This window comes from Enhydra lutris, unplaced genomic scaffold (assembly GCF_002288905.1).
Source record: "Enhydra lutris kenyoni isolate GAN:26980312 unplaced genomic scaffold, ASM228890v2 scaffoldscaffold55, whole genome shotgun sequence".
Lineage (NCBI taxonomy): Eukaryota > Metazoa > Chordata > Mammalia > Carnivora > Mustelidae > Enhydra > Enhydra lutris.
The window spans coordinates 5,504,217-5,526,972 of record NW_019154139.1 but is presented as its reverse complement, the minus strand read 5'-3'; the positions used below and the strand labels follow the sequence as shown (position 1 = coordinate 5,526,972).

At 48.8% G+C, this 22,756-nt stretch overlaps 1 protein-coding gene across 1 annotated transcript in view; it reads right to left on the bottom strand.

Annotated features, from left to right (window-relative positions):
* LOC111157666 (EF-hand calcium binding domain 6) overlaps positions 1-22,756 on the bottom strand; it is a 202,967-nt gene that overhangs the window by 18,772 nt on the left and 161,439 nt on the right. The window contains 2 exon segments of the mRNA XM_022519282.1: positions 18,731-18,916; positions 21,645-21,840. Coding sequence (XP_022374990.1) covers positions 18,731-18,916; positions 21,645-21,840 — 382 coding nt within the window.

Genomic DNA, 22,756 nt, shown 5'->3' with positions numbered 1-22,756 from the left:
AGCCTGTGTCATCTTCAACCACTGAAAGGTAAACAGATGCTTTTAAAGACATCCACTTGGAGCCATTCAAAGCAAGTGAATGCTTTTCTTTTCCCATTCTAGAAAACGAGGCTGACTTTACTGGTGGATGTGATACATTTCCAGACAGTTACAGCTCACCTCCCGTAGCTAAGCACAGGGCTGTTTCCCTAAACACTCCATCGGGTGTTGGTATTCAGAGTGCAAAGGAGCCTCCTCCAGAAGGAGAGTTGTGCTCGAAGTCTGACCTGACACTTGGTGCTCCTTTGTGCCCTGAGAAGGATGGGCCCCCAGCTGGGAAGAACACAGGTGGACAAGTCTAGCACAGGATGCGGGAGTCCTGGGTCCGAGGCTAGACTCTGCCTCTAACACATTGTGTGGCCCCATGCAAGCCCCTAGCCCCCTTTCCCCTTGGTTTCCTCATCGATCCGAAGGAATAAGGAAGGGCTGACATGACACGGTTTATGTGAGTGCTCTTTGGAAGTTTTAACACAAAAAACAAATCGGAAATCCTCTCATTCTACCAATAGATGTAGAAGAATTCTAAGTAGATTATGCAACCTGGGTTAATATGGTTTCAACTCCAGAGGACACTGGATCATTTTTTTTTTTTTTTTGAAACTGGTTCATTTTTAAGCAAAAGAGACATTACTAAATTTAACTTGTATATTAGAAAGGCCTGAATAGACAGGTAACCATAAAAGAAACTGAAAAAGCTATTAAAATATCTATCATCTATTATTTTTTTTTTAAAGATTTTATTTATTTGTCAGAGAGAGAGAGGGAGAGAGAGTGAGCACAGGCAGACAGAATGGCAGGCAGAGGCAGAGGGAGAAGCAGGCTCCCTGATGAGCAAGGAGCCCGATGCGGGACTCGATCCCAGGACGCTGGGATCATGACCTGAGCCGAAGGCAGCTGCTTAACCAACTGAGCCACCCAGGCGTCCCTCTATCATCTATTATTAAAAAGGTGCCAAACCTAGCTGATTTTAAGGGCAAGCTGTATCTCACTTTTAAGCAATAATTTTTACATTAGTCAAATAATTCTAGAACACAGAAAGGAATATACGGTGTCCCAACTCATTATATATATTTCCCTAACACCAAAATATGATAAACACTTGAAACAAAAAATATAAACTTACCTAGTTTACAAGCACTAACATGAAGAGATTAAAACATTTTAAAAAAGACCATTAGGAATACTTAGCACCATTATTTTTAAATCAAAAATCAACTAGGGTTTATCCCAAGTATAAGAATCCTCCAAGAATTAGCAGACCTTTCAATTCCTTATATGAGGTCACATATCGACAGATGGCAAAAGGCATTTAACAAAATCCAGCAACTAATCCTGTTAGAAACGGTGTAGCCATTTCTGCACCACACAGAGATAAAATGAAGATCTTGTGTGTAATACTCTCTCCCTAATTGAGAGCATTAGCCAGACATCGTCTTCAAACATAGTAAATGAGTAACATATTAAAGCACTGAAGTCCAAAACAAGATAGGCACGCTCGACTGTCAGTTCTACTATTCATGTTTTTAGAGGCTCTAGCTTTCGAAATAAGACAAGAAGATGAAATAAACCGAATGAATGTTGACAAACGAGATTCACTGTTATTTGTGGATGTGATCGTACAACTAGAAAATCTCCAGACAGTGAGGAAAGGGGCTGGAATAAAGCCAAAAGTACAAAACAGCAATACCATTTTTTGGGCAATAATGACTCCTTAGAAGTTGTATCGTGAAACCGACCCACATCTGTGTTTGTTAACAAGCTCTTGAATACTCTGGGATAAATTTCATATGAAAGCACAAGACCTACACAGAGACGGCTGCGTACATTCTACGGAGGGGCTGTCAGAGCAGGTTGGAATACAAAGGGACGTGTCCTGTGATCCCAGATAGGAAGATGCCATTTCAAAAGATCTCAAATTATAAATAAAGTTAATAAAATCTTAATAAAAATCTCAGTGGATGTTTGGGAGAACCATCACACATATAGACACTAAAGCTGGTATAGAGAATAAATATAGGAGAATTGTCACGAAATTCTTGGGAAAGGCTAGCAATGAAGTTTTTGATCTGCCAGATATTAATATGCTATGAACTTGATACAATCAGAAGAGTGTAGCTTGGTCTAGAAAAATGCAAGGAAATCAGCGGCCACCTGCTTAGATTGTTAGTGGACGAGAAATAGCCTCTGATTGCGGCCAAGCGATGATACCACTAGAGCAGTGTGGAACGGTGTGGCTGACTCCAAGACAGCTCTGGCTCAGAGTGACCTTGTAAGCAAGAAAGAACATCCAAGTTTCAGAAAGGAAAATTTTTTTCTTCTGTCCTGACCCACCTACTTTAAACCACGGTCCTCCTAGGTTTCCACCTTGGCCAAGGGAGACAGTCCTTCCAGTACCTTGGGAAATAAACAAGGTGAGCTCATGGAACTACAATCATTACAGAATTGTTTACAAAATTAACAAGATTTTACAAAATTGGCAACAGTTTGGATGCCTGATAGTAGGGAAACAGTTAAATAAGATATGAGATTTCTTTTTTTAAGATTTTATTTATGTATTTGAGAGACAGCGTGCAAGCACCAGTTGGGGGAAGGGCAGAGGGAGAGGGAGGAAGAATCGCGAGCAGATGCCGTGCTGAGCGCGGAGCCCAATGTGGGACTTGGTCTCACGACCCTGAGATCATGATCTGAGCCGAAATCAAGAGTCAGGCATTTAACAGACTGAGCCGCCCATGTGCCCCAAGATTTGATAGTTCTATAGGATGGATTACAGTGGAGTTATTTAGAATCTTTCAAGGAATAATTTAATAATATAATAAAATTTTTGTGATGTACTAAGTGGAAAAGGATCCAAAAAATGGTCCAAATGATTGTGCATACACACGTGCGTGCACATACACACAAGTATTAATGCTTGTTCTCTGGGTGGAGAGGGAAGGGCAGCAAAGTCAGGAGGATAACTGGAGCTCCCAAGCTGGGAGGGTCAGGGGTCCTGGGGTCTGGGGCTTGGGACAGTCTGGTGAGTGATGCTGAGGACAGCCTGGTGGGGAATCCTGCTCAATGGGACAGCCTGGGCCGTGAGTAGGACCCCTGCTATTATCTGACTCCCAGAGCCCCGAGGGGCGGGGAGCACCTGTGCTGGGCACACGTGACACGCGCGCTGCCCTCGCAGAGAATGAATGCTCAGTGCACACCCATGAGTACTGTCCTGAGTCTTTCACGAACACTCGTGGGATGTCTTGTATGTGCCAGGCGCTCGTCTTAATACTGGGGAGGCAGAGGTACGAAGTAATCCTTAATAAGGTCTCTACCCAGGGGGAGTCTCCGGGAGGGAGAGAGAGACCAGGGCCAAGCTCACCTGAAAGCAGATTCTAAGCAGGTTGTGTGCTCCTAGAAGGGGGCACCATGCCGTGGACACAGCTGGTCTCCCCGAGGAGAGGACGACTGAGCTGGGAGGCCAAGGAAGTGCCGGTGTAAGTCAGCTGAAAACCCAGAGCCCGAGGCCATATTCAAGGCCATGTTCAAGGCTGCTGGCCTGCAGAGTCAGCTCTTCCCACAGGCCCTGAGCTGCAGCCCGAGGTGCCCCCATCCTCTCCTGGGCCAGGAGGGTGGGAGGCCAGGGGTCATGCACACATACGGGCACTTGCCAATGAGAACAGAGGTGACACAATTTCCTGTCCAGACACACAAGAGTGCAGGTAACCGAATCTTCTCACGAAGGGGGTTTTGCTGCCAGTTAGAAATTGTCTTTGGCCTCCTGCAAAAGTAATTACTGTGTTCTCACTGCAGAAAACTTAGAAACGACAAAAATGCTACAAAGAATAAACAGAGATCGCCGCTCCCCCTGCTCCCTGAGCCACCACGGCCATCACCTCGGTGACCAGGGTGCACTGCTGACCCTGCGGACGGGGCCGCCCCCACTTCACACCATGCCACCCAGAGCACTCCCCCCCTCCCTGGCCTTGCAAGGGCAGAGCCTCCTGGCTCTTCCGTCAGGGCACACAGGGGCAGAATCAGTCAGACACCCCTGTTCTGGTTCTCATCCTGCTTTTGAACAAAGCTGCTCAGCCACCGCCAGCCTCGCTCTGAGTGACTGAAGACACCAGGGAAGAACAGATGGCTCTGGGTCTGCGCTTTTGTGTCCCGGGCACGTCTCACGTGATCGTTATATCTGAATGCGGGAAAATGGTGCTTTTTCTATAACTAGAAGGAATGTTTCTCCTAATCAGAAAGGACACCACGATCTTCTGATGTAAATGTCACTTTCCACTACTAACTAGGCTTTCCATAAAAGGCACCGTCGGGATCGGAATGATAGCGGGGATGTGGAGATCCACAGGGAAGGGATCAGGTGTCGTGCACCCACCTTCGTCCACACCATTGTCTGGAACAGGAGCCGTGGGGCCTGCACCCTCTCATCTAACACCTGTATACACACTGGGCTGTTCTGGGTACTTAAAACAAACAAACAAAAAGAAGTGGAATCTTATACACCATAGGTCTGACCTGGCTGGAGAATTTCTGTTTTGAAGGAATTTTCTCTAATCTACTCAAGGGCGTTCATGGAGCCTGTTTTTACCAAAACTACTGTCCCTCTTGATGTTGCAGGGAAACACGGACCACCCTGGCCAAGAAGAAAATTCCTTGTCTCCTTTGTAATTTTATAATGTTGGCAAAATATAGAAAAGAAACCATGTCCCAATATGGGAAGTATATAATCATCAAAGAGCCTATGAGTAACATGGAGTGCTCTTCAGTTTCAAACGTGTCCATAGATCTCATTTAGTAAAAAGCAAGTCCGAGTTTTACAATGTACACCTGTGGTTCTAAGTCCTGCCATTGCGTGGAATCACCCAAGAGGCTGCTCTTTGTGGGTGGGGGTCAGAGGGAGGAGGTCTGGGTGGAGGTCAGAGGGAGGTGGCCTAGGTTGGGGGTGGTCAGAGGGAGGCGGCCTGGGTGGGTAGAGGTCAGAGGGAGGTGGTCTGGGTAGAGGTCAGAGGGAGGAGGTCTGAGCAAAAGTCAGAGAGAGGTGGCCTGGGTGGGGTGTGGTCAGATGGAGGCAGCTTGGGTGGGGGGCGGTTAGAGGGAGATGGTCTGGGGTGGGGAGTGGTCAGACAGTGGCGAGCATGGGCCTGTGCAGAATTCATCTGGAGCGTGTGCCTTCCGCCCAGCTCCAGGGCTCCTCTTCCTCTTGCAGCCTGAGGTCTTTGATGCTGTCTGTGGCTCTGACTGGGGTTTCTCCCAGCGCATGCAGCTTAAGAGCCAGGGAGAGCCCTGTAGGCACAGTGCTGGGATCCCCATACCATGTCCCATCCTCCCAGGTCAGGCCAGACCTGCCATCTCTGGGTGCCTCACACCAGCACAAGAAGAAGGGGTCCACCTGCGTGGCTCAGGCTGGACCACAGCTGGAGGCAGTGGCCCCATTAATCCAGGTTCACCAAACTAGAGGGAGCGCAGGGGATGGGGGCCACACTGGTCAGGCCAAGGGCATTGGGCCTGGAGGGTGAGGACAGTCTCCCAACAACCGAGGGCTTTGGGGTTAGCCGGAGCCAAATGGAGTTGAGCTCTGCCTTTTTCCTGTGACCTTGAGCAAGACATAACACCCGTCTCTGCCTCATTTTCCTCCCAGGGATAAAGCAGGGATAAAAACCAAACCATCTCAAAAGATGGGCCTGCGAGTTCAACAAAATGACATGTGCGTGCTTGGTCCCACACCTGGCACACGTGGGCAGCCATTCTTGCTGCTGCTGCTCCTGGGGCCTGTGATTCCAGACGTTTCTGCCTGAGTCTGACAGACCCAGGTTTGAGTTCCAGCTCCTGGTTAATACTGTTTCTACCATGCGTCATCACGGAGGCTTTCTGGTTAAGCCACCTGCCAGGGAGGTGGGAACCAGGTCTGAGATGTGGTCACACAGCCCATGAGCCTGGGCAGGAGCCCAGCGACACCGTGGGCACTCCACAGAGCCCTGGTCTCCTGACCGGCTGCCCCAGGCTCCGATTCAGCACAGCTGAGCCACAGCCCTGCTCCGGCCTCCTGGAGCTGGTGCCTTCAAGCAAGTCTCTTCGTTTCTCTGGGTGTAGGTCCTCCGTCTGTAACGCAGTGATAGCTGCAGCAGAGGAAGAGGACTGCCTCGTAAGAATCGTCCAGAAGGCAGGTATAATCAGGAACCACACCATCCATTTCAGGAAGGCACTGTACCATCCTGTTTGAGACAAAGGTGGATGGGCCTGTCTCTGCTGCAAGAAACTCACATTGAGGTGGTGGGGGAAGCTCCAAGTGAGAAGCTTGCTGACCGAACCCACACCTGACCAAACCAAGGGGAGCGAGGGAGGGAGGAGCTCCCGAGGAGAGGGTTACACCGGCCACAAGAGCCAGCTTCAGGCAGGGTGTGCTCCAGAAGGATTCACTGAACCTGGGAGGTTGTTAGCTCACATGCTGTCTATTGTACTCTTCTTCCAACAGCTGGAAAAGGGAAGGATTCCAGAAAAGAGGCTTCTAGCATCCTGTCAAGTTCTGTCCAGCCATGATCATGGATGACTTATGAAATCAATTTGCCACTAAGTCGTATCCCAAACAACTTTTCTAGATAACAGGAAGAGAGAACACAACAGGGAAGAGGCGGATTGAAGTGTCAAATAGTCCAGTAGGGTAGGAAATGGAGGTACGTGTCCGCTGTCTCCTGTGGAATACTGCGTTCAAGGTTCGATTGCTTCCATTCTCCCTGTGTCCGTATCCTTTGCTGTGTGACTCTGGGGTTCCTCAGACTGAAGAAGCTGGGAATATGGCTTTGGATTCACCTGTGTGACTTGCTTTGGGCAAGGGAAGGTTAGCAAGTATAACAGGAACAAAGAATATAAAAAGTTCTTGCATGAGGGGGCAAACCCTCCTGCATGTGGGGGCGGGGGTGGGGGTGGGGCACTGCCTCGAGAACAGGACCTGGGCACAGCTCTGGTCTGAGCAGGAGGTGAGAACACAGCAGAGATGTCCCAGTCAGGTCCCCTGAGCTGGGTCGCCCTGGATCCGCCACCCTACAGATGCAAAAATGGAATATGTGCTCATTGTCATGGAGGTTTTGGGGTTGTTTGTTACCTGGCATAACTGACCAATACAGTTCTGAATGTCTAGTTAGCAAGAGAGAAAAAGGGGTGAGCTCAGAGTACAGAGAAAAGAAGGAAGCTGTTTGGCGCTGATGGTTTTCTGGCTGTTGGTGTTCACTGACAGTGGGCACTTTGCTTGGGAACTTTGTGACCCTCCTCGTGTCGGTGGCCAAGGTGGCAGTCATGTGTCTGGGAGTGAAAGGCCAGCCAGCATGGTTTGGCGAGTCCATTTCGGCTGTCAGATTAGAAACACATCAGTATATTCACGTAACTATTATGAAGGTTAAAAATAGTTAATCAGATCACATGATTCTTCCACTAAGTTTTGTTCTGAATACTTGGGGGGAAATTATATAGTTTTTCTATCATTTCTTACAGGAGAAAAAAAAAATCCTAAAACTTCACACAGAGTAAGAACACAGCAGGTAGCAAAACTCCTAATTAAAAATACTCAGTAAAGAACTCCACTTCCTTTTCAAGAACATGATAATTACTTCTAAGAATTGAAAAATTTCTTCATTTGATCAAATATTTTGATTAGCAAAGAAATTAATTGTACTGTATCTCCATTTGTATTTACAGTGAATAAATGAATGTTAAAAATAACAACAGCAGCAAAACTGCCTGTCAAAAAACCAAAAACCAAAAAGGATAGGACATAAAAAATCCAGACGAAAATAAAGGAGAAGCTCTGTGTGCCAGCGCAAGGGTACAGACCCTCACTGCCCGACCGAGAGCCCCCTGCACACCCCCGACAGTGCATTCATGTCTATTAGGAGGTCCCAAGAGCTGTGCCATCAGGGGATTGGTGCTGATAGCCCAGTAAGCTGTTTGCAGAAGTGGGGGAGTACTGCTAGAATTCCAGGCAGAATCCAGGTTTCCTGGGGGCATGACCACGGCCTGGACCTGAGGTCTCTCCGTGCAAGAATTCTTTCTGGGCAATGCACAAGGGTCCATCCAAAGATCCTTCCCTTGGAAAGGTACAACCAAGATGAGCTCTTAGTTTGCAGGGCTGGGCTTTGAGAGGTCAGGACGCAGCTGCAGTTGGTCCCCAGGCTACTCTCCTGCAAGCTGACGATGGAGCTTAAGATGGACTGATGGCAAAGCTATGCTCTTCCCACCTATCCTGACTCCAGTCCCCTACTCCATGTGTGAGAATCCAAGCCCCTACTGATAATAGAGAGGTGACGACTCATACATGTGATGAGGGCCTACCTACTGTGAATCAGGCACCGGCTCCGACCCCGGGAACAGAGCAGGGGATGGCAGACTCCTCCTGCCCTGGAGGAGCAGAAGCTTTTGGAGACGGCCGAGGAAGCAAGCAGAGGGGGGAGCGGCCCTGGGGCTGGCTCCCGGGCCCTCCCTCATCTGGCCTCATTCCCACCCAAGCCACGCCAGTCATGCCCACAAGGAGAGGTTTCCCCTCCTGGGTCCCTGCACACAAGGTCCCCACGCCCAGGAAACCCCATCTCCCGACACCCAGACTTGGCGTAAGCTCATCAAAACTACCTACACTCCTCTTGGCCCTGTTGATGCAGGACAAATTCTCCTCTTCCTCTGGTTCCAAGCTCACTTCCATCACACAGCTCACGAAGGATCTGTCCGGATGCTTTTGCAAACGCCCAATTCACAAACCCTTTGGTAGCGTGAAATTGCCATAAAACGCAGAGAAATAAAGCAAACATTTGAGCCACCCCTTCGACCCTTTAATGATTCAATAAACTCATGGCTGAAGTCATTTATGAAACTATTAAAATAAATTCTTCCACTCAAATAAATTCCACACCATATAATCACATCATTACTAAACATTAAACATTAAACACACACTCACTGAAGTAAGAGAGGATTAAAAAAAATAAAGAAAGAATGCAAACATTTCGGGTTTGCTTTGTTTGGGACCATGCAAAGCTCTTTCTGCACTGACGCACTTAATTCAAGTAACAGCCCCACGGAGCGGACGTGAGGATGGCTCCCATCAGCCACGTAGGCCTCCGAGAGCCCCGGCCTGCTGGGACTGGACCTCTGTTTGCTCAACCACAAAATATGGATAATGTAGAACCCACACCTTCAAAGGCTGTTAGGAGGTTGGCCGAGTTAATGTACGCAGGGCCTTAGAGCAGCGCCTGGCTCCAGTGTGCGCACCATCAGGGTGGGGGGAGGGGCTGGGGGTGTGTGCGACTTGCTCCTTTGTCTTAATCTCTCAGAATAGACCATCCAAATTCAGGCCTCATTAAAAGGCAGGAGATGGAACATTCTAGATTGCATGCCAGTGGTCACAGACATTTCTGCCGGAGTAGGAGTTACTCCCAGGGAGCTGTATGTCTGTATGGCCTGCCCAGCCCCCCTCCCCCACCCCGGGGTGGGCCCAGCGCCCGGCACACATTCTTATCCACATTTGCTGAACATTGCAAGTTAAGATTCTTTCAATGGAACAGGGCATCTAAAGCCAGAACATGGAGAGCTCACAGACAAGTTAGACACTTAGGCATAGGACAATAACCAAGATATGAGCACCATCTGTACTTTGGATTTTCCCTGCAAGACTTATTTGGGACAATGACTTACTGGGTTGTCTCCAGGCTTCTTGTTATGGTCATGACCTTGTACAATCAATGGTACAGCTCAACTCGGGTCCTTAATTGATGCCAAAACAGCAATTAAATTAGTCTGTCGTGACTCTGGAGGGACAAATGGATGGGGCCTGCCTGCACTGGCCGGGCCGCAGTCCATTTATTTGGAACATCTAGGTAGCGTCCCCCTGGGACTGGGAATTAGGAAAGGATGCCAACTCAGATTGGAGAGGACATGCTTGTGGAAGTGCTTTTGAGAACACCAGGCTGAGTGACAGACCCAGGCTGGAGCATTGGAGGAGCTGCGACAGGGAGATGGACCACACCCAGCCCTGCCCCCCAGGAGCACAGGATGTTTGGGTTCGAGAAAAGTCTATTCACTCAAATTCATAGTAACTACTTTACTAGAAATTCAGAATTGTGATTTCTTCCAAACCTCACTGACTGGACACGATCACTTTATGGTCTGCCTGAAATAGTTGTTTGAAAAGGGGTCCCTCAGATGGAGAAGGAGGGGCAATGTGACCCCCCCCACCCCGCCCACCAGGTGGAAGCCAGTCTGGCATGGCCCCCTTCACATTTCTGCCAGGGGCATCAGAAACCAGGCCACGCTCCCTTTGGGGGCCATGCCTGTCCTGCTTCCAGCGGTGTCCTACCTGGCAGCTGCTAGGGCAGAAGGCACCCAGCCCCTGGTCCTCCCCCCGAGGCGCCTCCAGACTCAGGTGCCGCCCCGGATGTGTCGGGGGAGGAACTGTAACAGATGCAGATCTGGGAGTTTTTAACCTTGAAAGAGTGACTCTGCATATGCTAAGTGGTAATCAAGCTTAGCAGGTTGTACACCTAATTCTTCATCTCCTGGGACAAGGTTATTTTTGGTCTGTGGCTTTTATCACTACAGTTGGCTTTAAGTGGGCTGTCTGTATTAGTGCAAACACCAGGTCAGCGCTAGGACTGGTGCAGATGCCAATGTTCAGAAGAAAGAGGCACTTGCTTGGGCCAAGGTACCAGTGCTCTCCACCGGTAGGGGAGCCAGCTCCCCAAACTCAAAGGCCCAGAGAGGGGAGGTGGGGGGGGTCTGGTCTGCCTGGTTCCCATGAGGTGCCAGTGATATTCAAGGTTATGTGTGATAACATTCCTCTTCCTTCAGCTGAGGCACAGTGAGGCCAACAGCCCCTCCCCCTGGCCAGTCACCAAGGCCACCCCCAGTGTCCAAATTGACCTGAGCTTCCCCTTCACAACCTGCCACGTCAATGGTCTCTAAGACAACAGGTAGTAAATGTTGGTTAGCAAGTGGAGAGCAAGGGAAATTTAGAGGAAACATTTAAAAATCCCCAAAACACTATCGAGAGGACTTAGCCTTTCTTGCTATCAGGAGCAAGAGTAAGTAACAGAAACAATAATCTTAATAGTTTACTGAACTCATCCCTAACAATCGTAGAGCTCCTTCCTGAAAAGGGAGCGCCCCATTCTTTATCCACTCATTAAAAATACATGGACACCATTATATTTATAATAAAAAGAAAGATGAATCAAAGTAACACTGTTGGGAACTGACATAGATACAACATTCATAAAAGAGGACAAACATTTCGATGAGCTTTACGGTTCCTTCTGCAGTTAAAAACTACAATCTTACATTCTCCCCCGGAAACACCCGTCTTCCGATTATTTAACATCTCCCTGCATGACTTTAAGGACCATATATTATAAACACAAAGTAAGGGAAGAGCTCATTGGCTCTCTGCACACTACGATGTGACAAAATAATTACTCTGCCTTAAATAAGTATGCGTTTTGTTAAAAAAATTCCATTATTTCCATGGTAATAAAGTAGAGAGATTTTGTATGGGTTTCTAGTATGTCTTTTAAAAATTCTATTTCTGCTCTGAGTGGTATTTTTATATTCACGGAGATACTGAAAGTGCACTTTCAGACTTAAAAGAAATGTTAAGCAGAAACGATTCTTGAAAAACAAGGTGATCCGCTCTATTTTGCACACAGCATTTTGAATGTAAACTGTTTTTCCCAGAAGTGAAAAAGAGGTGTTTGCTCAGGAGGGAAATTCAGGTAATGTTTTCACCTGGTTTGTGGGTGTCTTGTGGGAAAGGTACAAACGTTGTCACTCAGGAATTGTCCTTTGTCTTCTTTTTCACGAAGTCACTGGGTAGGATTTTGGTTTCCATGCTCTGTTCCCCTTCTTTGATGCCACCCAGGTTCATGTTTCTCATCTGGCAGGAGCGAGGAGGCAAATTCCTGATGGGTCCCCTTTCTTCCCCCAGCTCCCCAGCCTCTGAGCCCACAGGAAATCCCGAGCGTGGCTCTCAAAGCCAAGTGTGGGGCACGAGAATGGTGTGGCACCCCGGGGCCCAAGCTTGGGCCAGGGGTGTTGACCGGCCCTGGCCCCAGGCCCCTGACCCGTACTCTGAGCCACGCTTCTTTGAAGCAGCCACAGGAGCAAGGAGGGGACCCCACGCCACATCCCAGGATTCGAAGTTAAGGCAGCATCTGTTCTGAGAAGCGCTCACATGATTTTCACATGTCATGTGTGACAGGCATGTGAGATGGGAGATCAACACAAGTTTTGGAGGACAGATTGAGCAGGGTATCCGACAGAAGAAACGGATTGTGAGTAGGTGAAAAATTGTCATCTCTACTCTCTGCACACTTGCAATCTACTCTAGGCCTTACGGAACGTGTTAACTGCAATTCCAGTTGTTCCTTTTCCAAGAATGGATTGGGTTTGGGGAGGGATTATTCACAGTGAACCTGCTTTGCAGGGAGCGGTGCCGGCTGTCTTAATTACATTTTGGTGATCTCCTTTTAATTACTTGCCTCCTGTGCGTCCCCTAGAGGGAAAGGATGACTGGTACCATATTTAATGAGCTTGGGGGGGATGCATTAACTATCACCATTATTTGTTACTTCTTTCCCTTCTATTAAAAACACCAGCCCAGGATTAAACTTCAGAAATCATCACGATAAAGACGGGCTCGACTGCACTGCGCTCTCCTCCCCATTCCAGCCACTTCAACCAAGCTGACTCACGTCCTTGCTCATAAGTCTCAACGATCTCGAGGGGACTGAACTCTGGAGCCATGAACACAGGTCAGGGGTGGGGGTCTGCCCCTGCCATGCCTCCCCAGTCATCCACAGAGAAACAGGAAGAAGGCAAACCCCCATGTGGCCTGCCCTGACTCCAGTGGACTCTGGGTGCCCCACATTGCCACCCCACACCCTGTGCCTTCACGCTTTCAGCTTAAAAGCCCTTGATGCCTGTCCTCCGGGCCAGCATACCTGTACCCAAGTAGAAGCTTCTTCATCAAGCCAGGAGGAGCAGAAGGAGGGCCAGAAGGTGGCTCCGGTGGTGCTATGAGTGTCCCCAGTCCCAGCCCCTTCCGGCCCAGTGTGCTCACTTCTGTACCTAAGCATCTTTCCTCTCATCACTCACATTGCAATTAATCCAAAAACCTCACCCCAAGAAAAGCGCTTTCAGGGGTGAAGGAGACCCTGTGAAGGAAATCAGAAGATGCGAGGGAAGCAGGCGGGCAACATTTGGAGCTCTGCCCTCGGTCGGGTAGTTCTAGAGCGGGCAGAGGTGCTCACGATGACCCTCGAGGGTGGATGGCCGTGGCCTTGCTGAGGCCGGAGCGTTGCCTCCTCGGCTGGCGGGCGGGCTGGCCCCTGGCCCCTGGCCCCTGGGCTGTGGTGAGGACCCTAGGCGGTCAGGCAGTACGTTGCTAGAAGGGTTTGGCTCCCACTTGGAAGGGCTCACCAGAGGCATGCCAGCCGTGTGAGAAGGCCAAACACTAGAGGCACCTGCAGGGCCAGTGCTAGGAGACTGGACCCATCCACGAGCACGATGCTGTCCCAGCACAACCCCCCCTCCCTCTTTCCTCCCTCTAGAAGACACAAAGCTGGGGCCGTTCCTGACTCTCATTCCCTCGTGTAGTGGATCAGTAAAGCCCATTTGTCCACTTTCCAGATGGAGCTAGAATGGAGCCACGCCAGCAGGAGCTGCCTCCCTGCTCTGGCCCCTGCCCCCACGGTCCCTTCTCCATATGGCTGCTAAGGTGACTCTTCTAACATGTAAGTCAGGTCTGACGCTCCTCCAAGCCCTTGCTTCTGTCTGTTACTCAGAGTCAAAGGCAATACAGTCTTTACAACGTCCCCAAGCGACAAGGCCGCCTGCCCCAGCCGTCCCTGACGGCATTTCCTTCTCTTAGGCCCAGGGCAGCCACACCTCAAGCTTATGGGACACCCTCCTGCCGAGGCCTTAGACTAGCTGTGCCCCCTGACACCATCCCCTAGAGGTCACCTGCTCCCTCCCTCACCACCTCTGGCTCTTGGTTCCAGCCTTTTCTGATACGCCCTCCTTCTGTCCTGGCTTTCTCTTGGCAGAATGTACTGGCATCTGACATAGGATACGCTTCTCATTTCTTGTCCTCACCACTGCACCCCCCCACAACGAGAATGCAAGTGCCTGGATGGCAGGGCCCGTGTCAGTTTGGTTCCCTGTTGACCCAGAACCAGGTCAGTGCTGGCCCACGGGAAATGCTGGTGGATGGAGGAGTGGGCGAATCCACCTGTGGGATGGCACACATCAAAGGCAATCCACGTTCTAGAGAAAAATCAATGAAGAGGAAGATGCCAAGCTCAGCACCGGAAGTGAAGAGCAGGACAGACCCTGCAGGGGGGTCTGGAGGGGAGGTGGGGTGAGAGAGCGAGACCTCGCCTCTCCTACCCACAGTCTGCGAACAACGCCCAGGCTTGTCTAGGAAATCGAAGGGTGACCAGGAGCTAAGAGGAAGCAGCCACTCTGGAAAATAGCATGGAGGTTCCTCCAAAAGTTCAACATAGAGCTACCCTACAGCCCAGCAATGGCACTACTAGAAACTAGATACCTACCCCGAAGATACAAAGGCAGTGATCCGAAGGGGCACCTGCACCCCGGTGTTTAGAGCAGCAACGTCCACAGTAGCCAGACTGCAGGAAGAGCCCAGATGTGCACCGACAGATGAAGGGGTACAGAAGATGTCGTGTATGTATACAATGGAGTACCACCACTCAGCCAACAGAAAGGATGAACTCTTGCCATTTGCAACGATGTGGATGGAACTAGAGGGTATCATGCTAAGCGAAATAAGTTAATCGAAGAAAAGCATTCATCACGTGTTCTCACTCACATGTGGAATTTAAGAAATTGTTAAAACAGAGGATCCTAGGGGAAGGGAGGGAAAAAATAAAATAAGACAAAATCAGAGGGAAACAAACCATAAGAGACTCAATCATAGGAAACAAACCGAGGGCTGCTGGAGGGGAGGGGGTGGGGGAACGGGGTATTGGGGGATGGGCATGGAGGAGGGCAGGTGATGTAAGGAGCACTGGGTGTTGTATATAATGGATGAATCACTGACCTCTACCTCCGAAACTAATAATACACTGTATGTTAATGAGTTGAATTTAAGTAAAAATGTTTTTAAAAAGAAGGTATACAATGGAAACAAGTTACAGTGGCCACTCTCCGAGGGGCAGAGCTGGGCTGCGAAGAGTTGATCCAAGGATCTCTCCTTTTAATGCTTTTGTCATTGTTCAATTTCCTCTCCGTGGGGGATATATGACTTTGATACAAATACAAAATGATTGTTTAAGAAAGAGTCTTTTAAGACTTGAGAAAATCTCCAACAACCCCCAAATCAGTGGCATATACGCCCTGTCCTTGATCCCACCCCCAAAAATTCGCGTCTAGAAAACAGGATCAGAAGTAAATATACCAAAATGTTAACAGTGGTTGTACCTGGGGATGACTTTAATTCTCTTCTTCAAAATTACTGGGATATTCCAAATCAAGTAAAATTGACATAAGTGACTTCTACAAATAGTAGCTTAAACCACAGGAAACTATCAGTATTCAATCATTTATGGCTCCAAAAATGGTTTCATATGATTCGACCCAATAGAAAAAAATTATTTAAAAACATACGGGACTCTTTTCAAGATCAGTGAAAATATCATTCCTATCTCTTGACTTCAGTTATTTTATTTCTTTGGATTCTTTTCTTTAGGAAAGAATCCAAAATGCAGCAATGGCTGTACATGTAGAGTGTTCACGGCAGAGTGACTTATAATGGCAAAAGCTGGATAAAAGTCTAAACACTTAAAAATCAGGGAATTGATGGAAAGCTACACAGACCTTTGAACCCACGTTTGGAAGACCTCTCAGTGACATGGTGTGATTTAATGTGAAGGAGAAAAAAGCAAGATCCATTGTTTACGTAGCCAGTGCTCTCTCCAATGTGTAAAAGAATACAGTACGTTTGCACACCTGTGTCCACCACAGTGTTATACATAACAGCTGGAATGAGGAAGCAAAGCCAGGATCCAGTGACAATGAATGGAGAAGCAAAACATGGTGTGCCCCACCATGAAATGGTATTCAGACTTAGAAGGGAAGGGAATTCAGACACGTGCTACAACACGTGTGAACCTTGAGGGCATGAGGCTGAGTGAAATAAACCAGCCACAGAAAGAGAAACACTGTGTGCTTTCACTTACACGAGCAGTCAAAATCACAGAGAGTAGAACAGTGGTCACCAGGGGCTGGGGCGGAGGGGTTACGGGGAGTTAGTTAGTGCCTACAGTTTGTTTTGCAAGATGGAGGAGGATGGCGTTGGTGGTCACACAGCGGTGAGAATGGATCCTAATACCCCTGAACTTGCGCTTAAAAATGACTTAAGATGGTAAACTTTATGTTAAGAGTATTTTGCCACAGTAAAAGAATTGGGGAGAAATGCATTAAAAAGGGAGAAAAAAAGATGTCCAGGGCAGTGTGGCGCACTGAAAGGAGGTGAGCTCTGGAGTTGAAGCTGCCTGGTGTCCACCACTGGGGGAGGAGGCCATACGGGAGCCTGACTTCCAGAGCCCATCCATGTCCCCAGGATCCCACCCCCTACTGGGTGAGACCCTGGGGGACCGGCGCGTGCACTGGCATGTGCACAGAGGGGCTGTTCTCTGCCAACACAACATCACGCTGGGGTTTAGGGCCCTGCCTGCATTTTTACGCTTTCCTGTATGTTCCAAATGCATATGTATTTCTTCTTAAGTCAGGAGAAGGAGTATAATCATTGAAAACAGTGAGGGTCACCATAAACAGAGAGAAAAGAAAGTCACGGGCCAGAAGGAGGTATTTGCCATCCTCATACCAACAAAGGACTGGAAACCCTTTCACAGACAACAAAATCTGAATGGCTCATCACAACAAAATGTCCAGCCTTCCTAATACTCAGAAGGGCAGACATGAAGACGTCTGACAATAGCACGGATTACCGGGGCGCTGGCGCGTTAGCAGCTCTCACGCGAGGCTGGCGGGAGCGTGCGGGATGTAAAGCCACAGAGACGGTCCCTGTAACCTCCCCACTCCTGACCCGATCCCATGCAGGGTAACTCCCAAGAGTCACAAGGACACAGACACAGAGGGCTGGCTGGTGCGTGGCTTGTCACGGAGTGGACTGCAAACCTGTGCGGTCATTAGCAGGAGGGGAAACTGAACGGGGCGTGTCCACCTGACAGAATATATTCATTTCATGGGCTGATTTTAGAGCAGCCGGTAAGGGCATGAACGGAAGCCAGTGGAATAACATGGGAACATCTCGAACACAAGATAGTACACAAAAAAGCAAAACATGACTCGAACACAAGATAGCAAACAAAAAAATAAAACAAGACTCTATTGGTTAGGAATGTCTGTCTAAATAGCAAAGAAGAAAGAAGTCAGAGCCCCCACAGGAGAGGGCGCGGCACTGAGGGGGCTGGCTGGAGTCGGGAGTGGCCGGCTTGTTCCCTGAGCAGCTCTACCGCCCCCCGTCGGGGTGACTGGGCACAAACCACAGGGTCCCCCGCTACAAAAAGGGATATTAACAGCACACACTGGGTAGCGCCTCAAAGGACCCAACAGGTTAACATCCGAAAGCACCAGGAAGAGTGGCCCTCGGAAGGCACTCTTACACAGCATTTCCTGTCATTATTAGTATCCTAACGAACCTCACACCTCCAGCATGTTCACGCTCTTTGCTCTAGTCATCTACTTTTCAAGAACTTGTCCCAGATCAGTGATTAAGGCTTTATGTACTTAGGTGTTCAACACACATAAAAGTGTGCAACTGGAAATGACATTAAGTGGACATTGTAGTGTCCAAGGGGACACTACAATGTGCTGGAGGACAGGCCTGCTGTGATTTGACTGCTGCATTAGTTTTGGATTGTTCCCATGTTTATTTTCATCCCCCGGCCCGGGTAGGCAGGGACCGTGGCACTTGTGTGTTGACACCCAGTACAGAATGGCGATCAAAGAAATCTGTGTTGGCTGAAACTAGATTGTGATTATTGCTAATGATGTTGGTCCATTCACATTTAGAGATCAAGAAACAGCCACAGAATAAACAATTTGTGCAGTCTGAAATGCAGTCCCAGGGAGGAGCAAGAGTCCTGTAGATAGCCACACACCCTCTTCCAGGAAGCCCTCCCTGACTTCCCCAGCAATCTTTCCTGTGCTGAGCGTGCTTCTGTTAAAGCCCACTGCTTCCATGTTTCCTCCACCTCTGACTTGGCTGGTACATGTCCCAGGGCCCAACATATGGTGGGTCCTCAACAGATGTCTCCAAGTGGGTCCTAGTTCCCTCATTTCCAGCTCAGGGCCTGACATACTGAGGACTTCTCCTCTTTGGACACCAGATTATCTTTAGGGATCTAAGGTTCTCAAGAATTCTGAAACCCAACCAGACAAAAGCAAGCTCCCAAACTCCTAAGAAAAGGAAAGAAAAGAAAAGAAAAGAGTTTTCAATAAAATATACATATTTACCTTCCCACATTCTATGTAGAATTTATACTGAATTTTCATTTGGAATTAGCTAATCACATGAGGTGACTGCCAATTTATCTGGTGTGATTTTCATCAATTAACCATTTTGCAAAAACTACTTTTAGTCCGCATTCAAAGAGAGATGCTTGCGTGCTGCTGACCTCCTTACCTCTTCAAAACTGAAGTTCTGGAGAAAATACTTCCAATTTATAAGGGGCATTAGATGAATTTTCAGTTTTCTCAGAAAATAATGATACTGGTTGTCTGTTAGTTTGTAACAGAAATCCTTAAGAACTTGTCCAAAATCCGAAGCTTTTACAAACCCAGTGTCCTCTTTATCCAATGCAGAAAACGCCTTAAAAAAAGAGAAAAAGCAGATGCTACCGCCAAGTGACTATTTCAAAAATATTTTTCTTAAGTATTGCTTTTCTGAATGCAAATGAAATCAAGTGTATTCAAGTACCCTGTGAATTCTACCTTACTAATAAAATGCACCATGATTGAGAGATAGGCGCACGTCAGGCACAGGCCAGGTGTGAGAGTTCCGTACCACAGAGCCAAGTCGCTTTGCTGGCTCCTCTTTGGATTCAGAGAGCCAGAGGGGTGAGGAGGAGCCCTGACCCCCTTTCCGCAGGGGAAGCCACCTGAGCTCCAAGGAGGGCTGTCTGACAGAGGAGAAGACACGCTCCCAGAGGGAAACCATATGCCCAAATTCTCCCTGTCACGACATCCTACCTTCCTGGAGCATATGTCCCTTGTAACGGGGGCTCAGGTGCAATCCCACCACATCGGGGTGTGGGGCGGGGGTCTCAAGGTGGAGCGTGATGTTGGGAAGTGGCAAGGAGGAGGAGTCAAGGGACCACCCTGTCCCCTCTCCCACTCTGAGGCTTGCACAGGGAGGCTGCTGCCCTTTCCCCACCCTGGGCCAGTGTCCACGTGGCCTCGCCTCCCCTGAAGGCCCCCGGGTCACGTGCCAGTGCCGGTTGGCTAGAGTCAACCCAGCGGTACAGTAGTCAGGCTGAAAAAGTGCAAAAACGTGCTATAAAAAGAAAGCACTTTTTTTCCCCCATCTGTCGAAACAAAATCATTCATTTTTATTGCACTAGGAAATCTGTATCAAGTGGTAGGTTAAGATCTTTTTTTCTTAAGTAAGAATTTAATGTGCTTGCAGACCCAAAACCAAATTCCCTTGGTGTTAATTCTCATTTCAGGGCTAATTAGGCATATCCCATCAGCCCACGGGGGTGGTGATATGTGTGTAACAAAATTAACCTTAAAATACCGTCTAGCTTCAAGTTCTCATTTTGCCTGTGGCAACAGGACAAAGCTGTGGGGAATGGAAAACCCTCGGACCGCTGGTTTGGAAGTAGACTTTGAACCCAGCTCCACTCCTTATGGGAAGACCTTAACCTCCCTGAGCTCAGTTTCCCTGGTAGACAAAGGAGGGACTCCGTAACTCATATCATTCTGTCCTACACACCTGTCCATGTACCTGGCACACAGTGGGTCTCCATTAAGGATCATGGACGCGAGTAGAGTCAACTGAGCGTTTGTGGGACCTGCATTTCCCTGGGTCTGCGTGGCCTCCCCGCATGTCCTCCCAGCCTGCCAAGCCACAGGATGGGTGGAAGCGTCAAAAGTGAAGAGGCTTAGAAGTCGATAAACTCTCTAGAAATAGAAGGTATTGTTGTGTCATTTCAGAAAAAAGACGCGTCTGAGACAGGTCTCCAGTGATCCGCAGAGCTGTGTAAATGTGTAAATGTGACAGATGTCCTAATGGCTGTCCTCGGACATTGCCATTCCTTCCACTCTGCCCCCGATGCCCTCTCTCCCTCCAAGCCATCTGCCACTCTCTTGGCCAGAGACTCTCACTCCGTGACTTAAAGCATCTCTTGCCTAAAGAGTGTTTCTTGTAAGTGAGAACCGTGGTTTCCCCCCAAAAGTTCCATGGACCTCAGTTTGAGAAACAGCCTGATAGATGTTAGTGGTGCCCCTTTAAGTCAGAAGGGGGCAAAGCCATCCTGCAAATGCATTTAATTGGCCTGGAGCATGCTTTTAAAAAATCTGGAATAAAATAAGACACACAAATCTCAACTCCTCATAGAGAACTCCCTAGATGTGAAAAATGTCTGCTATCCAGTGTCAAGGTCAAGTTCACTGACATTCCAGAACTTTCACAGCCTGGCTGGCCAGCACTTGCCTTTCCCCTGTTCTCTAGTCTCTTATGCCTGGCATCCAGAGCCCACCTGGCTCTCCTATGCTGAGAGGATTCTTCACATGAGGGATTTAGCGGGCACAGTCCTAGGTTTTGGAGAGGGTCTGTGAGTCTGCCTACTGTAAGACTCCGCACCACATCGCAAAGGATGCTTTGGATTCATGGTTTCATTCAACTATAAGACCTGTCCTCTGCAGATGGCGTTTTCTCTTCTTCCTACTGCTGCAGGGGAAACTGAGGTGTGGCTCAGTCGGGGGGACCAACACCCCACCAGGGGCATGGCCCAAGCTCTATCTTCCGAGGACTCTAGCGTGGGCCACAGCATCATCCCCACCCACACCAGGGTTTGGCACACTCCACAGTGTCTGACAGATGTTAGCTATAAAATGTCACTATACTCAGGGGAGTGCCTTCCTGCTCCTCCCCTGGCTCCTGGTGGCCTTTGCTATCAGTCTTTGTGCCACAGCGGGGCCGCAGCCAGCCCTCCAAGGCTGCCTCCTGTGATGGGCCCGGTGCTCACAGGATGTGCTGGGCCTCTTTACCTGAGCCCTGTGTCCTCTGCCCTCCTGGCCTGGAACCCCTTGCCCTCCTTCCAGACACAGCACTCGCTAAACCCTGAGCATCTCTATGTCTGAGAGCACCTGCTGGGTGCACTCGTGGGAGCTTCCTGGAGAGCAAACGTGGATACACATTTGCTCAAATGCACAAGCTGCTGTTGAGCTGACCCCTCCAAGTTCTGATGCCCCATGAGGTTGAGGAGAGGCGCAGGGGTCCAGAAGGAGGGGAGGGCTGAGAGCCACTTTTCATGAATGGACATGAGCAGCGGAACTTCAGTTTCTAGAATAAAAGTACTTTGAGTCTGTCGTACCGTTGACAAAGCCACGTCGGAGGAGGCAACAACTTCCTGGATGTTCTTGACGATCTCCTCTGGGTCCAGTGTCGAGAAATCGACTGGCGTGTTCTCCTCTTTTTCTTTTGGCTGAGGCCTTGTTGGCTTGCTGCTCTCCACCGCTTTCAAGAAGTCAAGGTAATTGAAGGAGTTGTCATGCCAGCTGATTCCCCAACTTGTCCCAAAAGAAAGAAAAGAACACATTAATCACCAAAAAAAACGCCCTATCACATATTCTTTCATTAAATAGCTGCTGAGAACAGAACAGTGAGCAGAATGTGAATTACATGAAGACAGTGTTCTCTGGCCTGTGGGTGCATGCCCGCCAGTTGGCTATGACGGTAGACGGGCACCCACAGATACTGTCATAGAACAGAGTGGGGTGAAGGAGAGAGGGGAGGGCTGCTGGGGCCATGGACTGTCCTGCTCTGAGACTTGAAGGCTGGACAACGGGGCTCAGGCTTCAGGGAGCAGAAGATGGGAAGAGAAGGCCGGGCTAAGGCACCTGATCCACTGACTGGGGCAAACGAATGTTCCTCAGCAGAGACATGACGCTTGCAGGAGGTGATGTGGGGAGATACACGTGGCAGTGGGGCCAGGGACGGTCTGGAAGCAAAGCTGGGGGCGTGGGAGCTCAGGAGTGTGATCATCACAACCTTAGGTCGTGAGAGCTGGGCTGAGAAATGGCAGTGGGATGTGAAAAGAAGGGGAATACGTCGAAGATCGTGGACAGGTGCAAAGGAACTGAGGAAAACAGATGCCAGATTCTTTTTCAAGACAGGAACTCGGCTGTCAAGCCTAAAGCACTCAAGAGATAGTTTTCCAGAACCTATAGAGCTTAGTATTTTCTCAAAGAGAAATTCTGTCTGAGGGCACATCTTAGTGAGGACATGCCATGTAGAAACAGAGAATCCTTCCTGCCCTCACCTCTGACATGGAAGAAAATACTTTTAAAGTCTAGAAGAATATATTGTGAGAGAAAAATCCCAAAGTTTCATGAGAACGTAGAGCATATTTGAAGATGTAAGATAATTCAAAATAAAGTTTAACTTTATTTAATAAAGTTCCCATTTTTGTCACTTAAACTCTCT